This window comes from Oenanthe melanoleuca, chromosome 3 (genome assembly GCF_029582105.1).
Source record: "Oenanthe melanoleuca isolate GR-GAL-2019-014 chromosome 3, OMel1.0, whole genome shotgun sequence".
Lineage (NCBI taxonomy): Eukaryota > Metazoa > Chordata > Aves > Passeriformes > Muscicapidae > Oenanthe > Oenanthe melanoleuca.
Window position 1 is genome coordinate 93,618,350 of NC_079336.1, and position 22,430 is coordinate 93,640,779.

The window sequence follows — 22,430 nt, forward strand, 5'->3', positions numbered from 1 at the left end:
ACCAGAAGTATCAATTTAGAGCTAGTGATATCCAGTGCTGGGCAAAGCAAAGGGTTGTCAGTTAAAGCATATACAAAAGGCAGTAGATTGTAGGCAACATGTGATGGGAGACACCTTGTAACACCAGGGACATCCTTTCTATGGGACATTTCTTTCAATTTTATAGGAGAGATGTACCTTGGTGGTCAGGAGCATTTCTACCTGGAAACTCACTGTAGTTTGGCTGTGCCAAAGGGAGAAGATGGTGAGATGGAACTCTTTGTGTCAACCCAAAACCCAACGAAGACACAGGTACTTCTCATTAACCTGGTGCCTAAAAGGCATTTGTTTCTCGGTTTCAGATTAGATTAATGGTTGTATTATAGTTGTTCTTATTTTCAATTAGAAAACCACATAGGCTGAGTTGTGTATGGGCTCTAAAGTCTTTATCCATCCTGCTGGAGTCATGAATCTGCTTTCAAGTGACAGAGATTTCTGTTGGCAATGCATCTTTGGTAGGAGCGATTACATGCTTAGCCCTTTCTGGAGAGGGTCCCATGCTCAGGAGACATAATGCTTGAATGGCACATCAGAAAGAGAGGTGGTGAAACCACTGGCTGTGCACCAACTCTCCCATTCCATGAGAGGCTACTGGCACTATGGGGTGTCTTTGGGCTGTTTATGGCTCACCAAGACTGTCCAAAAGTCTCTCAATAAAGTGAGAGTGGTATAGATGTCAAACCCTGTGCAAAATGAGACCTGTGTCTTGGTAACCTCATCTTGTATCAGTCTTTTCTTGAATCTGGCCCTGTGTGCTGCAGCACTGTGTCTTTCCCCCTCAGAGATCAAATGCTGGGTTTACTGGCTCCAATTGCATCAAATTCAATATTTGCACTGTTTAAATGGTTTCAGGAAGGCAATGTGTTGGCATCTAGTTCTTAACACCAGCTGAGCTCCTTACATGTCCTGCTGTTTTGTTTTTCTTTAGGAGTTTGCTGCTAATGCACTGGGAGTGCCTTCAAATCGGGTTGTGGTTCGAGTGAAAAGAATGGGAGGAGGATTTGGAGGAAAAGAGACTAGGAGTACTATTTTGACATCTGTAGTGGCTGTTGCAGCCTTCAAGTAAGTTTCCTTGTTGAGGAACAGAGATTTTTCCTTCAGACTGTCCCAGGCTGCCTCTTTGTGGAGCACCATTTGAGCTGGAGCACTTTCAGTATTCTCTACATCTTCTTACTGTACAACTTATAACAAGCTTGGGATTTCCTAAAGGAGGTGTCTAATGGGTTCTTAGCTCATAGGAGGGATTGAACCTGACCAGAGGGGCTAAGTTTATGTGGGAATGTCAGCTTTTAATTGTGAAGGAGGAAAACCTCCTTATTCTTTATTCCTTTGATGTTCTCTGAAAGCTCTTGTCTCTAAAATTATGGGCCTCTCCCCTTCACTTCACCCCAAACCATTTCAAAATCTGGCACCAGCCATGTTTATTTATTTATTTTTTTGTTTAATAGAGGTATAAGCATCCCTTTCTTATTCAAAACTCTATTACACAAGTCTTGCATCATTATTAGTCTGTTCTTCTGCAAATTCCCTCTTTGGATTTTTCCCTAGGAATGGTGGCAGGCCTTGGAACCCACACTTTTCAAACCCCTGAAAGCTCAGGGAAAAACCTAGGTTGCAACCATTTGTGAAGAGTAGACTGGAAATGTGCTCCTGGTTTCTGGAGTTTTGCTGTGGGCTCAGGTTTAACTGTGCAGGTTTTGGGTGAACATGGCCTCTGAGATGACATTTCTGCCCTGCCTGTACCCTGCCCTTCCCAGTACTGCCCTTGCTGGCTGTGCTAGAGGGATCTTGCAACACAGCAGCAGTTTGATACAATACCTTTGGATGAGAACAGCCAAGAGGAAACCCTGGTTTTAAATTGACTTCATTTTTTTCTATTCTGAGCAAACAACCTGTTTTCTCTAATTAATCAGTAATATATTTGCATTCTTTTCTTCTCTTTATTTCTGCCAGCCAATACACAATTTGACATCCTGGAGGTTACAAAATAACATCTATGACATTCACTAGATACTTGTACAACCTGAAGATAGGCATTTGGAAGGCAACATTGTTAGAAAATTAAGAGCAACTCCTACCCTCCTCCTTGTTTTCCTCCTTGATAATAAATAAGCAAATAAAAAACAAGGTCAAATTGAAGGCTAGTTAGTACTTTACTTAGCATTATTATATAATTCCTATGGCATTGTCTCTTTCAAAGCCAAAAGAATGCCTTGAAAAATAGTCTGAAGAATAGTGATTGCTTAGTTATGAGCATCAATCTCTATAAGAAATTATTATTTTTTAAATACAGGAGTCTTTGCAAGAGTTTTCACAAACAGGTCCCAACTTTGGAGATGTTTGTTTTGGTTTTTTTTCCTCAGTCTTGCCATTTTCTTAAGAGTAAGGTGTTTAAACCCTTAACTGTCCATTGCCACCCTGGAAAGGCAAAGAGAAGAATCTTGTGCAGGAACTGTATTGTGCATTCCAGGCTTTGCCTAAAAGCTGTGTTCTTCACAGAACTGGCCGTGCAGTGAGGTGCATGCTGGATCGAGATGAGGACATGCTGATAAGTGGTGGGAGGCACCCCTTCCTGGGGAGGTACAAGGTATGCACACACATGAGGAGAATCCATGGGGTCTCAGTGCTGTCCTCTGAGACATCAGAGAGCAGTAAGATAGTGTGAAAAAGCACTGCTATGGTTCTTACACTGCATCTCCCCCACTGTAAATTGGCTAGATCAGATGGGCTGTAGCATTTTTGGTGTTAAAGCCTTAGATGGTTCTCTTCTTGTGACCTCAGCATAAATAATTCTGTCTTCCTTGCAATCAAGACTTTGCCCCTGCTGACAATCACATTGTTTTTAGAGGCTAGACCATTCCTTTAAGACATCCTTTACACAGCAATATGCTTTGTTAACTTCCTTTCTGCTTCAATCCCCCTCCAACTGCTGCTGCCTTTGAAAGCAAAAACCTGCTAAGGAAATTGTGGCTATAATAAGCAGCCAGCACTTAATTTAGAAGAGTTCTCTGAAGCAAGATTGACACTTGCAGGAACCCTTTACTGAGGAACTCCCTCAGCTGCACTGGGGACAGTCAGCCCTCTCTGCCTGTGTGAGATCCATTCAGTTTTTGGAGGCAAGCACAAACCAGAACATTTTGCAGAAAACTGATTACTGAGGAGACACTCTCTTGACAGGTTGGATTCATGAAGAATGGGAAAGTCAAGAGTCTGGAGGTGTCATACTACAGCAATGGGGGCAACTCTGTTGACCTATCTCATGGTGTAAGTAAAGTTTTCTGATGGCTAATTAAGCAGAAGGTATGTTTCTCTGCAACCTTCTGCTCTGCCTTCAGAGAGCTCTTGCCTACAGCATTGCTTGTACATGCAGCTCTTTGACATGACTGAAAAGAGATTTTTGAAGGCCTTTTGGAGCTTCTACAAATTCTCTGTGAGCCAACTGACCTGCCTTGGCATGTGCCACATAATTCTTATGGATGCTGTAATAACTGGGATTGAGCAAAAGGGTCAAGAATGTTTGCTCTGCATTACAGAGGGCTGTGATGGAAAAGTTGTTGCACAATGTAAGATGACTGATAGATCCCCAGTTCTGGAGAAAGATAGTTGCTTGGAAAAAGAAGCATCCCAGCCAATAGGTTGATCAGGGCAGGGTGCCTAAATCAACACACTTGTAAAGGACTGGCTAAAACAAACACTGTGTTCACAAGCAGTGAGGACAAAAAATGGGCCCAAGTTCTGAGTATGTCTCCAAGAAGTTTTGCACTGATGAGTAAAAAACTCCTTTTCTGTCATGTGAGTGACCGACTCAATAGCCAAGTGTCACTCAGGTTTATTCTAGCTCACTTTCCCCAGTCCACTGAGTCTTTGATAATTTCCTGCAAAAATGGATGCTTTTCAACAGGATAGAACTGCAAGAGCTCTCTACCAGAACCACATTTGATGCTGTCAATGTGGCTGGTGCTGGGCAGAGCAGAATGACAGGCAGATATCTTTGCATAAGCTGAGGGCCTGTTGAGAGCATATTTATTTGTCTCTTTGTGTCTGAATCAGGGACTGGAAAATGCACCATGTAGAAATAAGGTTGGGTTGTGTGTAATGTCCTTTCTGTGCTGCTGCTGGAAGGGAAGTCTGGAAACACAAGCCAGAAAGAAGCTCTGGCCCTTTCCTGATGTGGATAATAAGTGGACAAAGATCTCAAATCTTGCAGTTCAGTAGTTATTTCATATGTTTGTCCTTACTGCCATAGCTCAGTGATGAGTCACTTGATATCAGCAAGACTTCTTTTCCAGTAACAGATTATTCAATAAAATGAAAAGAAAGTTGTTTCTTCCAGACAGGTTAATGGCATTTACTAACAGTCTGACTCAGCATGAGCCCAGGACCAAAAAAGGACTTTGAAGCTCAATCTGTCCCAGAGCCATAAGTGTCAACAGAGAAGTGTGCTTATTGTCCTGTCCTTCAGGAGGACACCACTTGACATTCCATTGCACCTGGGAGGCAGTTCTGGCTGCACTTCAGTGCTCATCCAGCTGTGTTGACTGCAGCACTGCAGGGTGCAAGAGAAAGTGCTGATTGTTGTAAATTAGCTTCAGAGCTTCCAGTCTGGTTTTGACACTGGTGAGAAGTCTGACATCCAGTTCATATAAAATGTGTCCACTTGCATTCCTTTTCTTCACCAGGTAATGGACAGAGCCCTGTTACACTTGGATAACTCCTACAACATCCCCAATGTCAGCAGCGTGGGCATCGTTTGCAAGACCAACTTGCCTTCCAACACAGCCTTCCGTGGCTTTGGAGGGCCCCAGGGAATGATGATTGCTGAGTGCTGGATGAGTGACCTTGCTCAGAAGTGTGGCCTGCCCCCTGAGGAGGTACAGACCCGCTGACACCTTCCAGGGTGGTGCTGCCTTTGAACAACCTCTGAGAACTGCACCAGACACACAAAATTTTTAAGCATAAGAACTTTTGCTGAGCTCCTAGCAGGATCTCAAACTTGTGTGACAGATACATTCTAGCATGGATTATCTTCTGCTGAGTTAAATTTCTTGGTAGCTTCAATTTTATAACATCTGCTTCAAGGATAGATGATAAGAAGAAAGTCCAAAGGCCTAGGTACCTTAATCTTACTGACAATGTGCCTCAAGACCCAGTCTCTGAAAATTTCCAGCCTTAATGTCTTAGTTCATGTTTTCCCTTAAAGAGATGTATGTTTGTTACTTGTTTTGCTCCTTGGCTCTTTGTAAAATGAGCAAAGTAAAATCAGGAACACTTTAGGTCTCATCCCTCCTTGCCCAAAGCATTAAACTTGGCCTGTCCTTTCTGTGTCTCTTTGGGAAGGTGCGGAAGCTCAATCTCTACCACGAAGGAGACACAACTCATTTTAACCAAAGGCTGGAGGGATTTACTCTACCAAGATGCTGGGATGAGTGTTTGTCCAGCTCCAGCTATCATGCTAGGAAGAAACTGATTGAAGAATTCAACAAGTAGGTGCTGTGTTGCCACTGGGTCCACCTGTTGCCTACTAACATCTGAAGTTCTCTTGGCAGCTCAGGTGATGTGAAGTCACACCTTATATTTGCAGACTGACTTCTGAATATTTCTCTTTTTGAAATCCCTTCATGCTCACTGTCAGAGGAAAAGTCTATCAGTGAGCTGGTAGCATAAATAAGGCCAGAATCAGACCTAACATTATGTGATTTTGTGAGTGAACTGTAGCAAAGAAAAGGGTCTCTGTTAAGTCCAGTTAGGATTTTCACAGGACTATCAAGGCCATATGTTTATGCTTTCCTCTGCCTTATAAACTTTTTTAGTTGGCTTGTATATACAACTGAACAGTTAATAGTATGGACAACTGCTTCTATAATACTTACAGAAAGCATCTTCAACTGGAATTTCTTCTTGTTGGAATGCACAAAGAAAGCCTTTCTTTAATACAAATTAGTGATTAACTCAGTCTGTATCAGTGATATAGATAAATTAGTGATATACTCAGATATTTAATTTCCATTTGATGCACAGTCAGAGGGAATTACAATATTAATTTATGATAAAAGGGTCCTGGGTATATGAATAATGTTCTTTCCTTGCAGGCAGAACCGCTGGAAAAAGAGAGGGATGAGCATCATTCCTACCAAATTTGGCATCTGTTTCACTGTCCCATTTCTGAACCAGGTCTGTAAATGTCATTTGCCCTTTCACTAGGGAAGCTGGATTTATGCTGCCTCCAACAACATTTGTACCAAACTGGAGCTTCTTGAAGAAGTAGTAAATTAGTTAAGAAAGAGCACATATTTCTCAATCCAAAATGAGCACCACACCAGTTACCAGTTTTATACTGTCCAAAAGATACCACAATATAGCTACATTTCCAGGGTATTGTGTTAGGTTGATTTCCCTGCCTTTCTCAATAGTAGAAACACTGCTCCTGTGTTTGAGCTGATGTGTTGGAAAGCTGAGGTGAAGGGTGCATCTGTGTTTCACAGGGCAGGATTGGATTACTTCACTTGCTTTCTGAGCTGAAAATACTGTCTGGGATTTGTTATGTCATTGGAACTTCTAGTGAGTTGGTGAGATTAAACCAAACTTACCACAAGTGTAAACAAGTGGCTGTAGTTGCATCAAAGAACAGCCTTAGTCTAGTTCTGAATGAATTCTCTCTGTAGTCTGCTAATACTTCACTAGTTAATTTATGATGAGTAATATTCTCTCTTGCAGGCTGGAGCTCTGGTCCATGTGTATACAGATGGCTCTGTGTTGCTTACACATGGGGGAACTGAGATGGGTCAAGGACTTCACACCAAAATGATTCAGGTAATAATGAATTTGGGCTTAACTGAATGAGACATCTTTTCAGGACAATTACACTCTTCCGACAGTATTGCCTCAGGCACCTTGACACTTCCTTTGTGTGCACACAGAGAGTAACAAATCAGACTAATTCCTCTTCACTGTTCAAGCAGCAGTGCTAGATTTCCAGGGTATTATTACAATTGAGTATTAGAATTAGATTATTCATCATCTTAAATCTCATTATGTAAATAATGCAGGTTATGCTTGCAGTTTACCTTCTCTGGCAAGTTCAGTTCACCCCATAAAAGTACAGTTTTCATCAATTTTATGCAAAAATCGGTTGTTTTGAAAACATATATATATCTGTATATGCTAGTGCTTTTGTAGCTAAAAGGGCTTAAGGGAGCAACATTCCTTTGGCAGGAAAATTAAAAGAAAATTTCCTAGGGCTTTTGATATTTTGGTTCTTTTAACAGTTGAGAGAAGAATTTAGTCTTATAATAGTGAAGCGAACGTCTGTCATTGTGGCAAAAGTGCATGTGGTCACACACATGCAATTTGTGAAATGCAAATATAACAATGTTCTGGCTAATTCTCAGTCACTGGACAATTCAGTCTGCAGGAAAAATGAAGTTTATGGTGGGAGAGAGTAGAGGTTGCAATCTGGGTCCTGGCAGTTCAATCAATGACTGACAATGCTCATGGATAAGAAGTGCTGCTTACCAATTGTTTACCTTCACTCCACAGGTTGCTAGCAGGACCCTGGGAGTCCCCACCTCCAAAATTTACATCAGTGAGACCAGCACAAACACTGTCCCAAATACCTCCCCGACAGCCGCTTCCGTCAGCACCGACATCAATGGAATGGCTGTCCATGTATGGAAGCTGAGTTTTTTAAAGGACTGGGTTACAGGGGAGGGCTCCAGGGCATGAAAAGTTCTCCTGTATTTATCTGTTGCTTAGGGAAAACAACCATCAAAAGGCAGTTCCAGTCTAAGGATGCCTCATAACATTATGGTTAGCATGGTATTAGATTGTGAATGACTATATTTTTTCAAGTTATTCAAAACTCTCCCTCTGTTCTTTGGTACTTCTAAGAATAGAGTATTTGAGATTGCTCAAAATGAGCAGAACAAAGCATCCATTTAAATAGCCAGCTTCTAAGTAATTAATGCAGCCTTATCTATAACAAATGCATTTTGCTGCATGTGTTAATAGCAAATGGTTTAACAAGCTCTAAGTGTTGGTCAGCAGAGAGCAAATGTTCTGTTGTAGCAATGGCGTAGTCGTGGCTGGCTGCCATGGTGGAGTTACCAATGCATATGTTTTCTGGGTATGTGATTTTTCCATTTAGAAAGAAGAATTTAGTACTGGCCATTCTCAGTTTAAAAGAAAAGAGGAAGTGAAACCTGCAAAATAAAACCATCAAGCTGTTTTTATTCTCTGCATGGCTTATCTGAGTAGGTTGAATTTTGGGAAGAAATTTTTTGTTCCTTCAGTGTTAAAGGATCATCTTGTAAGCTATGCTGGGCTGTCCTCTACAGATGAGGTGTAGATAAAATTAATGTATAAATGAGTGTATTTCTTATATTTTGTGTCATGGTCCAGAAAGTTCTGTGCCAAATTTGGGGTTCCTTTCTGTTATCAGCAGAGCCAATCTCCTTTAAAATTCTTTTCTTCCTATGTAGCAAAACATCTGATGGTGAACTTTGTTCCTCTTTATGATTTGCTGAAGTCCTAAAGGCAATATTGATTTAAATAGAAGGCTCTTTGAAACTCTTGGAGGGCTCTTACTACTATAAGCTGGCTATTCAAATCTTAAAATATTTCTTGTCTTTCTCTTTGTTTCTAGAACGCATGTCAGACTATCTTAAAAAGACTTGAGCCAATCAAACAGTCTAATCCCAAAGGATCCTGGGAAGACTGGGTAAGGTGTTTGTATCTGTCATGAGACAAGTGGACATTGTCAGAGATTGTTTTAATTGGCAAACCTTGTGTGCAGGTGTGTCCTCCAGGCCTTCTGAGCCTTGCTAGCTTAAATTTGAGCAAAGACAATGAAACACAAACCTGGCACAGATTTCCAAGTTATTAAAGCTTGCAAGAGGTCATCCCCAAGACATCAGTTATTACTTTAATCCTGAGATTTCTCCAAATTTTGAGGTCTGCTTCTGACAAACTTCATCAGACAAAAGTCTTGAGTGGTTACATATTTCTTTGTAGTCGGACTACAGCCTTGGACAGAAGGAAACCTGATTTTTAATTAAGGGATACTATAGCATAGGCAGCTCTTGTTGAGCTGCCATTCAGCCTCTGTAGTTCTCCTTGTCTGCAATATCTCTGTCCCCTCAATGAGAAGAGATGGCTGGGCTGTATGGCTCTCTTCAGATCCAAGCTCTGCTCTTCATCCAAGGAGTTTTGACTTTGTGATTTGGAAGCCAGGATAGAATTTCCCTCACTGAAGTCAAGATGACCTGCCAATTTAGCCTTTGTCTCTGGGGCTAAAAGTCTAACCTGTAGCTGAGAGACAAACAAAATCCTCTGCCAATGATTCAAGTTCTGCCCTTGGTAGCTGCTGACGGGGCTATTTGGGGAAGCAGCTGCAATCATGATGTTTGGCAGTGCTGGAGTTGGGTAGTGTGACAGCTGTCTAACACTGGACATTTTTTAATTGAGGCCTCCTGAAAATGTTTTTGTGCAATTATTTTGAAGGGTCTGCTTGTACCTTTTACTATTTTCAAACTCTTGTTCATGTTGCCAGATTAAAACCGCCTACGAGAGCTGTGTCAGCCTGTCAGCCACAGGGTTTTATAGGTGAGTGAAAATTCACACTGCAGAGGCACTGACTCGATTCCATGGATTTCATCCAAGGAAATTCTGGGAGGATTTACAGCCCCCAGCCCCCTGTTACTGCTCTAAATTAAAGCTGCATTCCCTTTCCTACCTACAAGTGGTAAGCTGAGGTTAACAGTCTCCTGGCTGGGAGAATCGATTCCTGATGGAGCACAGCTCTGAGGACAAGTAAATCTGAAGTAGATCTGACTTCATTCCAGCTGACCTTGGTCTGAAGAGGCATAAATGAAATCAGAGCTTTGCCTGAGGCTCTGCTCTGTATCAGCCTTGCAACCTAGTTTTTCACTAAAACCGACATGTGGGATAGGAGGGGACAAGGGGTGTCCTTGAGGAAAACCCTGTCTTTTGTGGCATGAGCAGATACCAGTGTTTCCAGCGGTGTTTTCCCACTTCAGATTCTTGCTGGACCCTGTGTAGTTCTGAAATGAGAAACTTCTCTCAGCTTTACTGCTGGAGAAAGCAGAGATCCATCATCTTTAAGGCAGAGGGACTGACATTAATAAATAAACAAACATAGTGTTGACAATAACCTATTTAGGACTAAAATACACTCTTTGTTAATTTTGTATCTCTGAAATATGGTTTTTCTCTTAGTGGCTCAAGTGACTTGTCAGCATTTTAATAAACCGGTTTTCAGATAAAGTATAAGTATCCAGATACAAAGTTTGCCATGAATGCTCTTAAAATCAATTCTTAGCTTAACAGAGATTCTGCTTCAGCTTGATTATGTCCTGAAATTTAATGGACTTAAAAAAACGTTCAACTGCACTCTAAAAGCAAAGGATTTTCTACTGGATTGGTAGATAATAGTCATCACAAGGCCTGAGATTTATGGGCAAATAAAGATGGCTAAAACAGTTTGATAGTTCCAATCAGGTTTTGGAATACAGAGCAGATTTAGCAGATTTCTATTGATAGTTGTTTACACTTTTTATTTCTGCATGGGCTTTACAGAAAGAATGAAACAAAAGTGAATATGGATTTTGATAAGTAGCAATGTAGTTGTATTTGTTTTTTTTTCATGGAATGAAATGTGAGGTTTTTTCTCTTTGTATCAAGAATTCCTGACGTTGGCTACGACTTTGAAAAGAACGAAGGGAAGCCATTCTCTTACTTCAGTTATGGAGTTGCCTGCTCTGAGGTTGAGATAGATTGCCTGACAGGTGACCACAAGGTGAGGGGTCAGCAGTGAAACAGCTCTCTGTGTTTTGGTGAAGGGAACATTCACGGGGAGTTAGAACAAATACTGGGTGTCAGCCCTTTCCTGGCTCTGTCATTGGTCTGGTGTGACCTTCAGCAAGTTTCTTAACTCCTCTGTTCCACAGTGCAGCAGTCCATAAAGTGTAATAAAACAATAATTAGCTACCCTGCGGGGATTTGGGGCTTAATGAATGATTGCCAAAGTTATTGGATTTGCTTGAGTAAGAGATAGCAGCACTGTGCTGGCACAAAAGTACAGAAACATCCTGGAATTGAGTTAATAATTTAAAATCACACTGAAGACTTCTGGAAAGAAAGGAAAAAAAATAAAAAAGAAGAAAAAAATTTAATCAGAATCTGACCTAGTTGGTTTTGCTCAGCTACAGGCCACTGATACCAGCATCTTGGAATTAATAATAACTGGGTCCATTGGACCTCTTGGGGAAAACTGCAGTGAGTTCCTTTGAATTACATTTGGGGTGAACTTGGATTAAAAGTCAGTATGAGAAGTTCAGCTGAGATAAGATTATATGGGATAATGTTTAGATATTCCTCCTCACACAAGACTATGATGGACCAGTTCCACAGATCTGTGCTGATTTACCCTTTATTCCTGTTTTTTTAGAACATTCGCACAGACATTGTTATGGATGTTGGTACCAGTCTAAACCCAGCCATAGATATAGGACAGGTAAGTGAAAAAGCATTGCTATTTCCATCATGTTAAAGCAATCACTGCTCTCAGGCTTTTCTACTTATTATCCCTCTCCAGGCTTTACCTTTTCAAACACAACCTTTTTAACTTGGCACAGAATTACACAGGGAAATATTCTGTTAGGGTTTGAGGACTTTCGGCTTGGATAATAAGACTACAGAATATTGTCCAGTTACCACCCCATTGATGTTTTTCAGGCTAAATCCCACACCTGATATTTATACTCCTATTTGTCAATATTAAGTTTATTTAATTTAGTGAAAATTCTCCTGTGACTAAAGAGTTAGGGTGGCAGATTCTATCCTCCAGCTGCTGCTGTGTAGAATTCTCAATAGAAAATTGGACCAGTCACTTATCTTGCAAAGTCTTTCAGCAGGCACAAGATGACTTGAAAATTTTGTGCAGTAATAATCACAATATCTCCTAGCAGATAAAGGTAATAAACACAGGGTTGTTTGACAGACCAAGAGATGAATTATTAGGTGTATGCTTATCTAGCCATCTTAGCTCCCTGGCTAACTCTAGATGTTTATATGGTGTAACTACAATGAAACTACTGCAGGATTTGGGATGACAGGAGAGCATGTGTTGCAAAGCTCTGGTATAGCTAAAATGAAATTTCCTTTTTCTGAAAGAGATTATTTTTGAAAGTGTTCAAGGGGAGAAAGATTTTCTGTCTTTGTGGCCTGTTGCTTTAGGTTTGGGAATTGAGAGATGGACTAAATGGAGTCTATCAAAGGGGTCTTCAATTCCTGTGTCCTTCCATGAATTGCTGCAGAGGATCTGGGGGCACAGGAGAGAAAGGATGTGGCATGAGTGCAGAAACACAAGTACATGGAGATGGGTCAATGAATGCTTGTGCCAAATCTTTAGGCTGTTCTGGCTGTTATATATCTTAGTGGGCATGGAAAGCAGAGCTGCTTTGTGCAGGGTTGTTCAAGCACATCCTCCTCTCATAATCTTTTTTCTCCTAAAATTTACAGTAGAAGAAAACATGCAAAGAAGTTTTTAGTACTTAAATGGATATGGGAGTGTTTTTGCAGGTACTGCTGACCTGATAATACGCAGCACTTAGGAAAGCATTTATACTGAAATAGAAAACATAAAATTTGTCTTTAGATGTTTCATCTTTAGTCCTTTTAGTCTACTTGTCCTTTGATATATCAGCAAGTTCTACACATTCAGTGTCCACCTGCCTGAGAAGAAATCAATACTTTTTCATTGATTTTTTTTTTTTCTTTCTGTTGCTTCATCAGAAAATTGCTGTCCTGCATTTACAGATCTGTTTGCGTGTATTTGTAAATTGCTTCACCTGCCAGGGAAATGCAGCCACATTTATGTGGGAACATAGGAGTTGTGCAAAGATTGTACCCAGCAGAAGGGACAAGGGTTTAGAGATAAAAAGTGGGATCTGAGTCAGGTGGGGAGGGTTGAAAAGCCTGGTGGATGTCGTCACTGTTTGTCCTTGTGCAGGGAAGAACAACAACAACAAAGAGAACATAACCTTGTTTGGATGTGTTTGTAGATTGAAGGAGCCTTTGTCCAGGGCATTGGGCTCTTTACCATGGAGGAGCTGCGCTACTCTCCTGAAGGGAACTTGTACACTCGAGGGCCTGGCATGTACAAAATCCCAGCATTTGGAGACATCCCAACAGAGTTCTACGTGTCCCTGCTCCGTGACTGCCCCAATAGCAAGGCAGTTTACTCATCCAAGGTATCCCTGTGTGGTGTGTGGGCCTCTTACTGCCCTTATAACACTGTGAAGCTGAGTGGGATAAGGTCATGATCCTACTTAACAGTTCATCTCATTATGCTGTGGTTACTCTGAGGTCAGGATGTTTTCCCATTCTTATCAGAAATGTGTACACTATCCTTTCCAGTTAGGAATAACTGAAACAACCTGCGCATTGCTGCCCTGGTGTCCATTAGACAGAACTGAAGTGGCATGGCTGTGTGATAAAGTTTGTGTTTTCTTCCTGTTTCTTCTTTAAATGGACCAAGGGTGGATTTAGCTCAGTCTTTCCTCACTGATCACACCTGGCACACTGGAGGCTGTTTCAGCATCACATTTCCTCACTGAGCACATCTGGTAGACTGAGGTTCCCATCTGGAAGGCAAAGCTTCACTCTTGCTTGTGCTCTGTCTAGGCTGTGGGAGAACCACCTCTGTTCCTGTCTGCCTCAGTGTTTTATGCCATTAAAGATGCCATCTACTCAGCAAGGAAGGACTCTGGCCTGACGGAGGCGTTCAGGCTGGACAGCCCTGCCACCCCAGAGAGGATCCGCAATGCTTGTGTGGACATCTTCACCAAAATGGTAACCCTGGTCTCACAGTCTGCTCCCTGGCCAGCCTGCCCCACAGGCAGTGTGCCTGGGGCTGGGATTAGGGCAGGATGGGGGCTGTGTCCCTGCTCCAGTAGATGGGTTTTGTTTGTGGGTGTTATCCTTCACTTAGCATGCCATCAGCTGAGAGCCAAATGCACAGCCCAGCAGTGCTGGGGCTCCCACTGCAGGAAGGGCTCCTGCACAGTATTTCTGAAGTGTTCAGTCCATCCATTCTCCAAGTGTTGTGCATGGAACAAAGGCACTGGCTGCTTGTCCTGATGCTTCTGACTATCATCTCTCAGAGAATCATCACATATGGTGAGGGCCACAGTGGGATCTAGTGGTGTCCCTCAGCAAGGGAGGGGGAGAAAATTGTTCCTTCAAGTGCTCCCTTCTTCTGAATGTTATGATCACAAGAGTCTTCTTAGAGCTGTGGACTTGATCTGAAGGAGTGCAGGAGTTATCCCCGTCACTGGCTTCTCATGGGCTGCCCTGACATAGCGTTGTCACTATGGGGCTCTGTAGCAATCAACCATCAGATTTCTAACAGAAGTGCCATGAGACAGACATCCCTGTGTTTGTACAAAGGGATGTGCACAAAGTCCCCCACCTGAAAAGCAGCATGGTGGAACATGCTGAACCCTGGACAGGACCCTCATTTGTTGCTAATTCAAATATTTTTTTCTCTTTATAGTGCCCTTCTGCTGAACCAGGGACCTTTAAACCATGGTGTGTGCGTGTGTAGAAGGAAAGTTTTAGGAGCAAACTATGCTGAAACTGACCTTACACCAGAGGAACCACAAGGCAGTAGGACTGTAATGGAGAAAAAGAAAACAACCTGTGTTCATGTGGCTCACTCACTGATTCACGGAGCTTTCATATTTAATTGTCCAATCATTGTTTTCTCTATGAGAGGGAATTGCTGCCAGATTATAGCTGTGATGTAAATTCAAATGAAGAGTAAGTTTAAGGAGATGTTATCCAGGTGTAATTGAAAAATCTTACAGATTTCATATAAAATTGCTGCAAGGATGCTTCTTACCAGCCAATGTGAAATAATAGGGTGGTTGTTTCATCTTTTTCCTGCTATGGGGAAAAGATGTATCACCTTGTGATTCTATGCCAAGAAGGACTTAAATGTGTTGAGCCCAGACACAGAGTCCTCTAGCTGAGATGGGGGAAGGTGTAAGGTGCTGAGGGCTGGACCCTGCTGTGTCCCCTTTGCACACAAAGCCAGCTATATCCTAGAGGCAGATGGGCAGGACTTTTGATCTTGGCTAATGAAGATGGTCTTACATGTGTAAAAGTGTTTCAGAGGAAGAGGCTAAAATGTGACCATTGTGATCACCAAATGTGATTTATCCCAAGTTCAATGACTGTTGCTTTGTCTGCACCTGGGCTTTAATGGGATTTCAGTTCAAGTGCTACCTTGTCTCCTCTGATTAAAGATAAAAACTAAATATACCAAGAGTACTTCCAGCAAGATGCTGCTTTGTTTGACACAGACTTTTCCCATCCCACACCTCCACATCTCTCCCCATCCTTCAAATAGGAAAGGACATCAGAGACCTTGTAGTGACAGAGAAGTTTGCTCATCGATGTTCCCAAGGCAATTTATATCAGCCTAAGCAAGGGGCATGAGGAGGTTGGGCACTGCTGGGGATTAGCTGGCTCTGGGTGCCCTCTAGGGTCAATCCCTTGCTGTCATGGCCTTGCCTTCTTTTCAAGAGAATTCTTAGTTTTGCTGAATGTAAAAGAATGGATACATTTTGCTACAGGGACTGCTTGTCCAAAAAATGTGCTGACTATGTGATGACCTGGTGTCATCTGGATTGAATATATTTTTCATATTGGATTTACTGCTGGGCATCCCTCCTGACAGGTTTTGTCACTATCAGATTCAACACTGAAACACTATGTTATCTCTAGATAGTGTCAGCCACATACTGTGCCTCCTTATCATTTGCAAACTTTTATCTGTTTTTCTGGCCTACTGCTTTAGGAAAATGTCCTTTTTCACTTTTTGCACTCCCAGGGCCATCAAAAAATATGGTGCAAGAGGATGTAACTCCTCATATAAAATTCTGCTCATGTACAAACTTCTTAAAATTTGCCTTCATTTTAGGACTGGACAATGTATACTCAGTGTGAAATATTTTTTTTAAGCACTCCAGGGTATATTGCTCTACCATCTAAAAGAAGAGAATTCGTTTATGTGAGTTGCAGGAAGAATTTTGTGCCTGCTGGGCTTGCTATGTAATTGTTTTATTAATTGAAATACAATATTGGTGTTTCTTAAGCTCTGAGGTACTGGGTAAGAACACATTTTTGTTTTCTCCTGAAAGCTGGTAGTATTTTAAAAACCTCTTAGAGAAAAAAATATGGTAATTCATGTGCGAGAACAGCTATTGGAGCCTGTGTGTCCACATTCTTGGGTGTCCGGGGAGGGATGCAAAATACAAAGTCTGTAAGGTAGATTGGTATCAGCAATTTCTGTGAATTCCACCTTGTGGGATAGCTGGACATGCTCATTCAGACCAGGATGAGAAGAAATACAAAGGTAATGTGTGTTAAAGCAGAGCATGGGGACACAGGCAGAGTGGGGTATCAAGGAGCTCCCATTGTCATCCCAGGGGAAAATTGCCTGTGTTCACAATAGGCCTGCTTTTTGTCATGGTCCTGGGAGATGTTGGGATGTCACCAGCAGGATGAAAAAGTGCTCTTTCTCGCCCTGGTTTTGGAATTTTCATTATTTCAGAATAGGCCTGTGAGTGTCTCATGCAGTCACAGTGACTGCCTGGTCAGGTGAATTTTTTTAAAATTAGATGTGTCAAGTCTGTTTTGCTATTTGCTTTGTGAGTTAATTGGAAGCGCATTTGCCAAGTTCTGTGTACATGCAGTGGTCAGAGCAGGCTGTTCAGAGCAGACCTGTGGAGCCAGTTTCACTGCAGCATCAGTGAACTATTCTTTCCCAGGCAGCAGCCCTGGCCCTCATGCCCAGCCCAGCTTGGGGCCCTCTTGATACCCTTGCCCAGCTGATGGAGAGAGGAAACACTTCCCTTTTGGGGTGCACTGGAATTGAATTTAAATTATATCAAACTCCTGGGGAGGGCAATGGTATAAAATCAGGGTTGCAAAGTAATGACAGCAACCGATTGTGAGGGTAGGGAAAAGGCAAGCTTGGAGGCTAAACAGGAATTTACAGAAATATCATTGTACTACCTGCCTGTGCTGTGGGACTCTAAGGAACATGAACCTGAGGTTTTCATGTCACCTCTCAATGTCTGAACATTTCATTCACTGCTTTTCCATGGAACTAAGTGCCTGGCACCTTAGGAAAAGGCTGGGGAGGGCTGGCAGGAAAAGACTGAGGCATGACTTGAGGCATGCTCTGCACTACAAAGCTGTGGGGGAGCAGCTCTCCTGCCCTGAGTGCACAGCACTGTCCCCTGCCAGGGGCTGTGTCCCATCTCCTCACACCACATCTTGCTGTGTGAGGTTTCATCTCACTGTCACTGGAGGGAAAGCTACTCATGAAGAGAAAAATGTTCCTTTTCTAGTACTTTCCAGTGAAATAGAGCATGGATACAAGACTCTAATTTAATGGCATATAATGGGAAATTTCCTGCTTTTCTTCTTTCAGAAGTCTATCCTCAGAAGAGGAACTATGCCATCTTGCTAGACTGTAAAGTACTGCGCAAAATAATGGCACTTAAATAGTAATTACTACAGCTGGAGAGTTTGTGGGAGTGTGAAAGGAGCTCAGCTGATCTGGTGTTTTAATGCTATTAATTGCATGGCCTTTTGTGAGAGAGGGAGGCCAAGATTTTGGTAATTGTTTTAGGTCAGTTCTAATCAACAGTTTTCACTAACATTCTTTAATGAGCACTGTCAAATTGGTACCATGAATGTACGTTGAATTCTCTGTGAATGTCACAGCATTGCAAAATAAAGCTGATAAATACTCTGGAAACAAGTATCCTATGGTCAGAGTCCGTCAGGATTTGAAATCTAGGCAACTTCAGCTCATCCTTGGGCCCTTCCCATGGGCTGTGAGTCAGATCAGCTCAGTGGCCAAAGCTGGGAGAGGGTGGGTGATTGCTCTGGGCTGCCCAGCTGGATGAAGCCATGTGCCAGCTGGAGAGACTGGGCCTCTGTCTGGCCACACTGGCAGCCAAGTCCAAAAGAAAACAGAGTCAGTCCTTGTGCTTCTCTGCCAGCAGGAGCTTGTAGTAGCCACATCCTGTTTTCCATGGCAGCACAGTGACACATTCTGATGCTTCTAGCCACCTCCACAGGGCTCACCAGTTGCTGACACAAGGTGGGAGGCAGTCTGTCTGGTGCTGTGGCTGGTACCTGGTCCACACTGACACTTGTCTCAGGGCTAGTGCACCGAGCTGAAGGCTGGTCTTGGCCCATTGGAGTCAGCCCTGGAAGGAGAGGAACCAAACTCAAAACCTGTGAATGGAGCAAGAACTGAGTCCCAGCCCCAGGGCCCACTTGAGCCCAAACCCATAGGATATGAGGTTGTAAAACAGAACAGTTCACACAGGACAGAAAAGACCAAATGATTGTCTGGGATTAACCCTCCCCGGGCATAAAAAGATTGGGAGCATTGCCAGTGGTTCCCCAGCTGGGTGTGCCACCCTGTGTCATATTTCAGCCTCCAGGTGACATGCTCCTTTGGGAGCACTTCCCTATCTGTGTGTGTGGGAAGATTGGTCATGAAGAAGCCATTGCCAAACAGAGCCCAGAAAAGGAAATGTCAGTGTGGTCACAGCACCTGTGATGCTGCTATGGTTTGCTGCAGTCCAACCCACCCTACCCCAAACTGCTGGAGTTCAATTCATGCAGTTTTCCAGGTCCCAGCACCACAAATTTCCTTAGTGCCTGCTCCTGTCATGTTTAAACACAATTCAACCCCATTGCTCCCTGTCCCTGGCAGTGGTCTGTCTCAGCTCTCTGATGAGTCTTTTGGACTGTGACATGGAAAACCTCACTGCAAGCAGTTGGGAAGCAAAGGCCTGTTAGTATCTTGAAGCTCTTGCCTTTGGATTAATGCTGCCTGAACCAGTTCCTCCACGTGGGCTATTTCTCCCAAGTCTCTGCAGTGCTGGTGTGGTCTGACAGGAAACTGTTAGAAAATGGGAAAGCAGCAAGGTCCCAGCGGTAGAAATGAGACAGCTGCTGCTTCTGTTGGGCAGACAGCTCGCTGAACATCTGCTCTGACAGCCACCTGTAGGTCCACTGCACCTGGCTGTCGGTGAGCTCAGGGAGGAGGCTGCCCCCAGGCAGCCCAGCCCTGTGCAGCAGGTGGCCCAGCTCCTGCCTGAGGAAGCCAAACATCACTACATAGTCATACTGGATGAGGCAGGGCCGGCACAGGCTCACCAGTGGTTTCCAAGCCATGCTGCCATTGTGCATGCCACTGTCTAGCACTTCCTGGATGAAGCTGCTGAAGGATGAGCTGATGCCCATGCCTTGCAGGAATGTGGCAATCAGCCTGTGGAAAGGGTCCCTGACAAACAGCACTTTGGTGTAAGACCCCAGCATGGCCTTTATCTCTGTCTGGTTGAACTTGCTCAGCCGTGTCTCCTTCATGCGCAGCCGGGGGTAGGGGAGGGGCACTGGCAGTGTCACACTTCCCTCCTCTAGCTTCTCCAACAGCTGATGCCATTCCTCCACCCCTGTTGATGGCACTTGGCAGTACAGGAAGTCCAGCTTGGTGTTCACCCTCAGGCTCGGGGGCAGGGAGGCTCTCTCATCCCGGCTGCTCGGCAGCGTGGCAGCTTTGCCTGCTTGGCTGCAGAAAGCTCTCAGTCTCTTCTTCCTGAGCTGCTGGATGTGAAGGAAGGTGTCCAGTGTCAAAGTGAAGTCCCCCTCTGCCTTGGGGGCCAGGTCACCTGGGAAACAGCGTTTGGAGATAGGGGTGAGGAAAGGCCCTGAGTCAGACCCCGAGCACACAATGTGGTTGCAGACTCTTCTCCAGCTATTCCAGTGTGGACAGGATTCAGTATGGACAAAACTGGGTAGGAGAGGGGAAACCAGCCCTGTTTGGCAAAGAACTTGGCTTTGCTGGAGAATGTCCCCATGAACATATGAAATTATGACACCCAGACCCCCATTTCCCCAAATCACAATGCCTGAGGACTGATCTCAACCACAGATTTATTTCACAGGTCTGGTTCTCCACTAAATCAAAATTTTTGCTTTTAACTCCTTGTTTGCAACTGAAATCACAGAGGTGAGTTTACCAAAGTCAAAAATATTTGCCCCTAAAACTTGTTGAAACTTCTATTTGAATCACATTCAAGGGGCAACCCTTTTTCTTTTACAACCTGCAGAGTGCCACCAGATTGCTGCACTCTTTGCATGGTTCTTCTCAGCTGGAAATACCACCATGTACATTTCAGCCTCACAAGGACTAAAGCTCCAGAGAGATGTCTCACACAGAAAAATGAGCCAGGACTAAAACATGTCCTGCATGTCCCCTCGTCGCTTAGATTGTGTTGTAGTGCTAAATGTCTTGGACAAATAACAGCTAAAACAGCAAGTGCTTCTCTCTTGCCACATTTTGCTGAGCAAGAGCTACATGAAGAGTTTGGATTCTGCGACACAGAAAGGATATGAGTGTAAGCTGAGAGTGGGTTTGAATGGGGAAGATTAATGCCTGCCTTGTTAGTTTATTTTTTTAACAGCAGCACATCTGCCTCATCTGCTCAGTGCAGGCATCTGGCAGCCCTGGGGAGACAGTTTGATGGTTTGTTCTGGGTCCTTGGGAAGTTAAATATTTGGGGAGGCTCTTGTACAGAGCAGCACAGTTAAAAGCAGAGAAGCACAGTAGAAATTAAGCAAAGGACATCAGGTACACAGGAAGAAACACAGTGGTGCCTGAAGCTCTCCCCAGCTGTTCTTTGACTCACCCAGCCCCACAAAGACAATGCCTGCAAAATCTAGTGATGACTTTACCCTGGAATGATGGGAACTGGAGGGGAATGTTCCATTTTTTAAAGCAAGAAATGCAATAACCACCAATGTCCCTGCTCCCTCCTGCCATCCCAACAGCATTTCACAACAAAGCTTTCCTAACAAAAGTTTTGGGAGTTACCTCCAGCAGCCTGACACCTGTTTAGCCCACCACAGCTGAGATCAATGACCCCGCTAAGGACATAACGCTGCAGGGCCCCACAGCAAGGGCTGTCTCCAGAAACACCGTGCCGAGGGTGTTTTCTGTCCTGTAGGCATTCAGCCACCTGGACCCTCTGGAAGAAGCTCCAGGTCAGTTCCCCCATGGCACAGAAGGGCCGCCGTGGTGGCCAGGCCTTACCTGGGGGGCCGCGGGCCGGGGTCGGGAGCAGCAGCCTCCAGCTGAGGAAGGCGGCGAGGGCCAGGGCGGCCGAGAGGCCGAGGCGGGGAAGGAAGCGCATTTCTGGGGTGTGCTGGGCGCTGAGCGCTGCCGGGCGGCTCGGCCGAGGGAAGGGTGCTGGGGAGCCTCCCGTGTTTGTTTAAACACACCCAGCCTGAGCTGGGTTAAAGTACTGTTTGGGCAGCAGCGCGGCCGGGGCAGGGAAATGGCCTGAGGCACAGCAGGGGCCTCCTGCCTGCCTTTGCAACGTGAGATTTTGGGGCACAGTCTGCCTTTTTATTCAGGCCAGATGACAGTGCTGTGAGGAACAGGCCCTGCATCCCCGCTCCTGTGCAGGGTCCTGCAGAGCCGTGTGGGCAGGGATGTCTCTGCTGCCCGATATTCCCTATTCTCCACTGCTTTTGGCACTGAGTGAGGCACTGCTGGGGAGCAGAGCTGTGGGGGAGCAGCTGGGACGGCTTGGACTGAGCAAGGGCTGGGCCACAGGTGCTGCCCCGGTGGTGCTGGGCATCTTTTAAGCTGGAAGCAGTGCCAGGGGAGGTGGCAGGGCACAGCCAGTGCCATATGGCAGATCGATGGTGAGCCACGGTCAGCTGCTGTTCGTGTTCACAATCCGTGACCGGGCGGTACAGAGGCCTCATTACCCAGAAGAAGGGGTGCCTGCCACGCAGGCAGACAGACGTGCTGGCCCTTCCTTTCCCGAGGAGTCACCCCGCCACGGAACGCCGCCTGCCCGAGCGGCTGAGGGCTGTGAGGGCGGATTCCCTCCCTCCCGCTCCCAGCAGAGGGTGCTCCGTGCCCGAGGAAGAGCGGCCCGCCGGCCCTTCCCCGCTGCCCATCGGCTGCCCTGGACACGTTTGTGCCTTCTGAAGCCTTCCTACAGCGAGCGGGAGATGTTTCCTGCAGGTCTTATGGCTAGACCCTGCTGCGAGTGTCCCTGTCCCCAAATCCGGGAGAACCCCGGTACGGCCAGAGCGAGGGATGCTCGGGGTGGGTGTGAATGGCCATCGTTTGCTTACATATTTCAGCAGGACTATCCCAGCCACAGCCCCAGCGAGCAGCTGCAATGGGTAGGGAGAAACGCAGCTGGTTTTTATTTTAGTCATAAAGTGAAAGCAAAGAGACATTCTCTGTCTGAGGGGCAGAA

The 22,430-nt window shown here is 44.5% G+C and overlaps 2 protein-coding genes across 3 annotated transcripts in view; one reads left to right on the forward strand and one right to left on the reverse strand.

Moving 5' to 3' along the window:
• Positions 1-17,896, forward strand: part of XDH (xanthine dehydrogenase) — a 48,933-nt gene extending 31,037 nt beyond the window's left edge. Inside the window, exons 22-37 of the mRNA XM_056486458.1 lie at positions 167-291; positions 968-1,101; positions 2,539-2,626; positions 3,217-3,303; positions 4,719-4,910; positions 5,377-5,522; positions 6,129-6,210; positions 6,754-6,849; positions 7,576-7,704; positions 8,681-8,755; positions 9,587-9,639; positions 10,738-10,852; positions 11,504-11,569; positions 13,119-13,307; positions 13,741-13,908; positions 14,612-17,896. Coding sequence (XP_056342433.1) covers positions 167-291; positions 968-1,101; positions 2,539-2,626; positions 3,217-3,303; positions 4,719-4,910; positions 5,377-5,522; positions 6,129-6,210; positions 6,754-6,849; positions 7,576-7,704; positions 8,681-8,755; positions 9,587-9,639; positions 10,738-10,852; positions 11,504-11,569; positions 13,119-13,307; positions 13,741-13,908; positions 14,612-14,662 — 1,796 coding nt within the window. The 3' untranslated portion in view covers positions 14,663-17,896. The remainder of the gene's footprint in view (positions 1-166; positions 292-967; positions 1,102-2,538; positions 2,627-3,216; positions 3,304-4,718; positions 4,911-5,376; positions 5,523-6,128; positions 6,211-6,753; positions 6,850-7,575; positions 7,705-8,680; positions 8,756-9,586; positions 9,640-10,737; positions 10,853-11,503; positions 11,570-13,118; positions 13,308-13,740; positions 13,909-14,611) is intronic.
• Positions 17,784-21,904, reverse strand: LOC130250617 (carbohydrate sulfotransferase 8-like). 2 transcript variants are annotated; one of them, XM_056486460.1, is made up of 3 exons: positions 21,245-21,904; positions 18,966-19,820; positions 17,982-18,347 (listed from the first exon to the last, which is right to left on the reverse strand). In XM_056486460.1, the coding sequence occupies exons 1-2, from the start codon at positions 21,342-21,344 to the stop codon at positions 19,006-19,008; spliced, it is 915 nt and encodes a 304-aa protein (XP_056342435.1). In that variant the 5' UTR covers positions 21,345-21,904; the 3' UTR covers positions 17,982-18,347; positions 18,966-19,005. The 2 variants fall into 2 exon arrangements, with proteins under 2 accessions (XP_056342434.1, XP_056342435.1); XM_056486459.1 differs by having other exon boundaries at positions 17,784-19,820.
• Between the last annotated feature and the right edge of the window lie 526 nt (positions 21,905-22,430).

Excerpts from the sequence above, each read along its gene's own strand:
- LOC130250617 (XM_056486459.1), bottom strand. The coding sequence starts at position 21,344 with ATGCGCTTCCTTCCCCGCCTCGGCCTCTCGGCCGCCCTGGCCCTCGCC. Across the intron at positions 19,821-21,244 it reads CCCGGCCCGCGGCCCCCCAG|GTGACCTGGCCCCCAAGGCA; the intron begins GTAAGGCCTGGC and ends GCTGTTTCCCAG.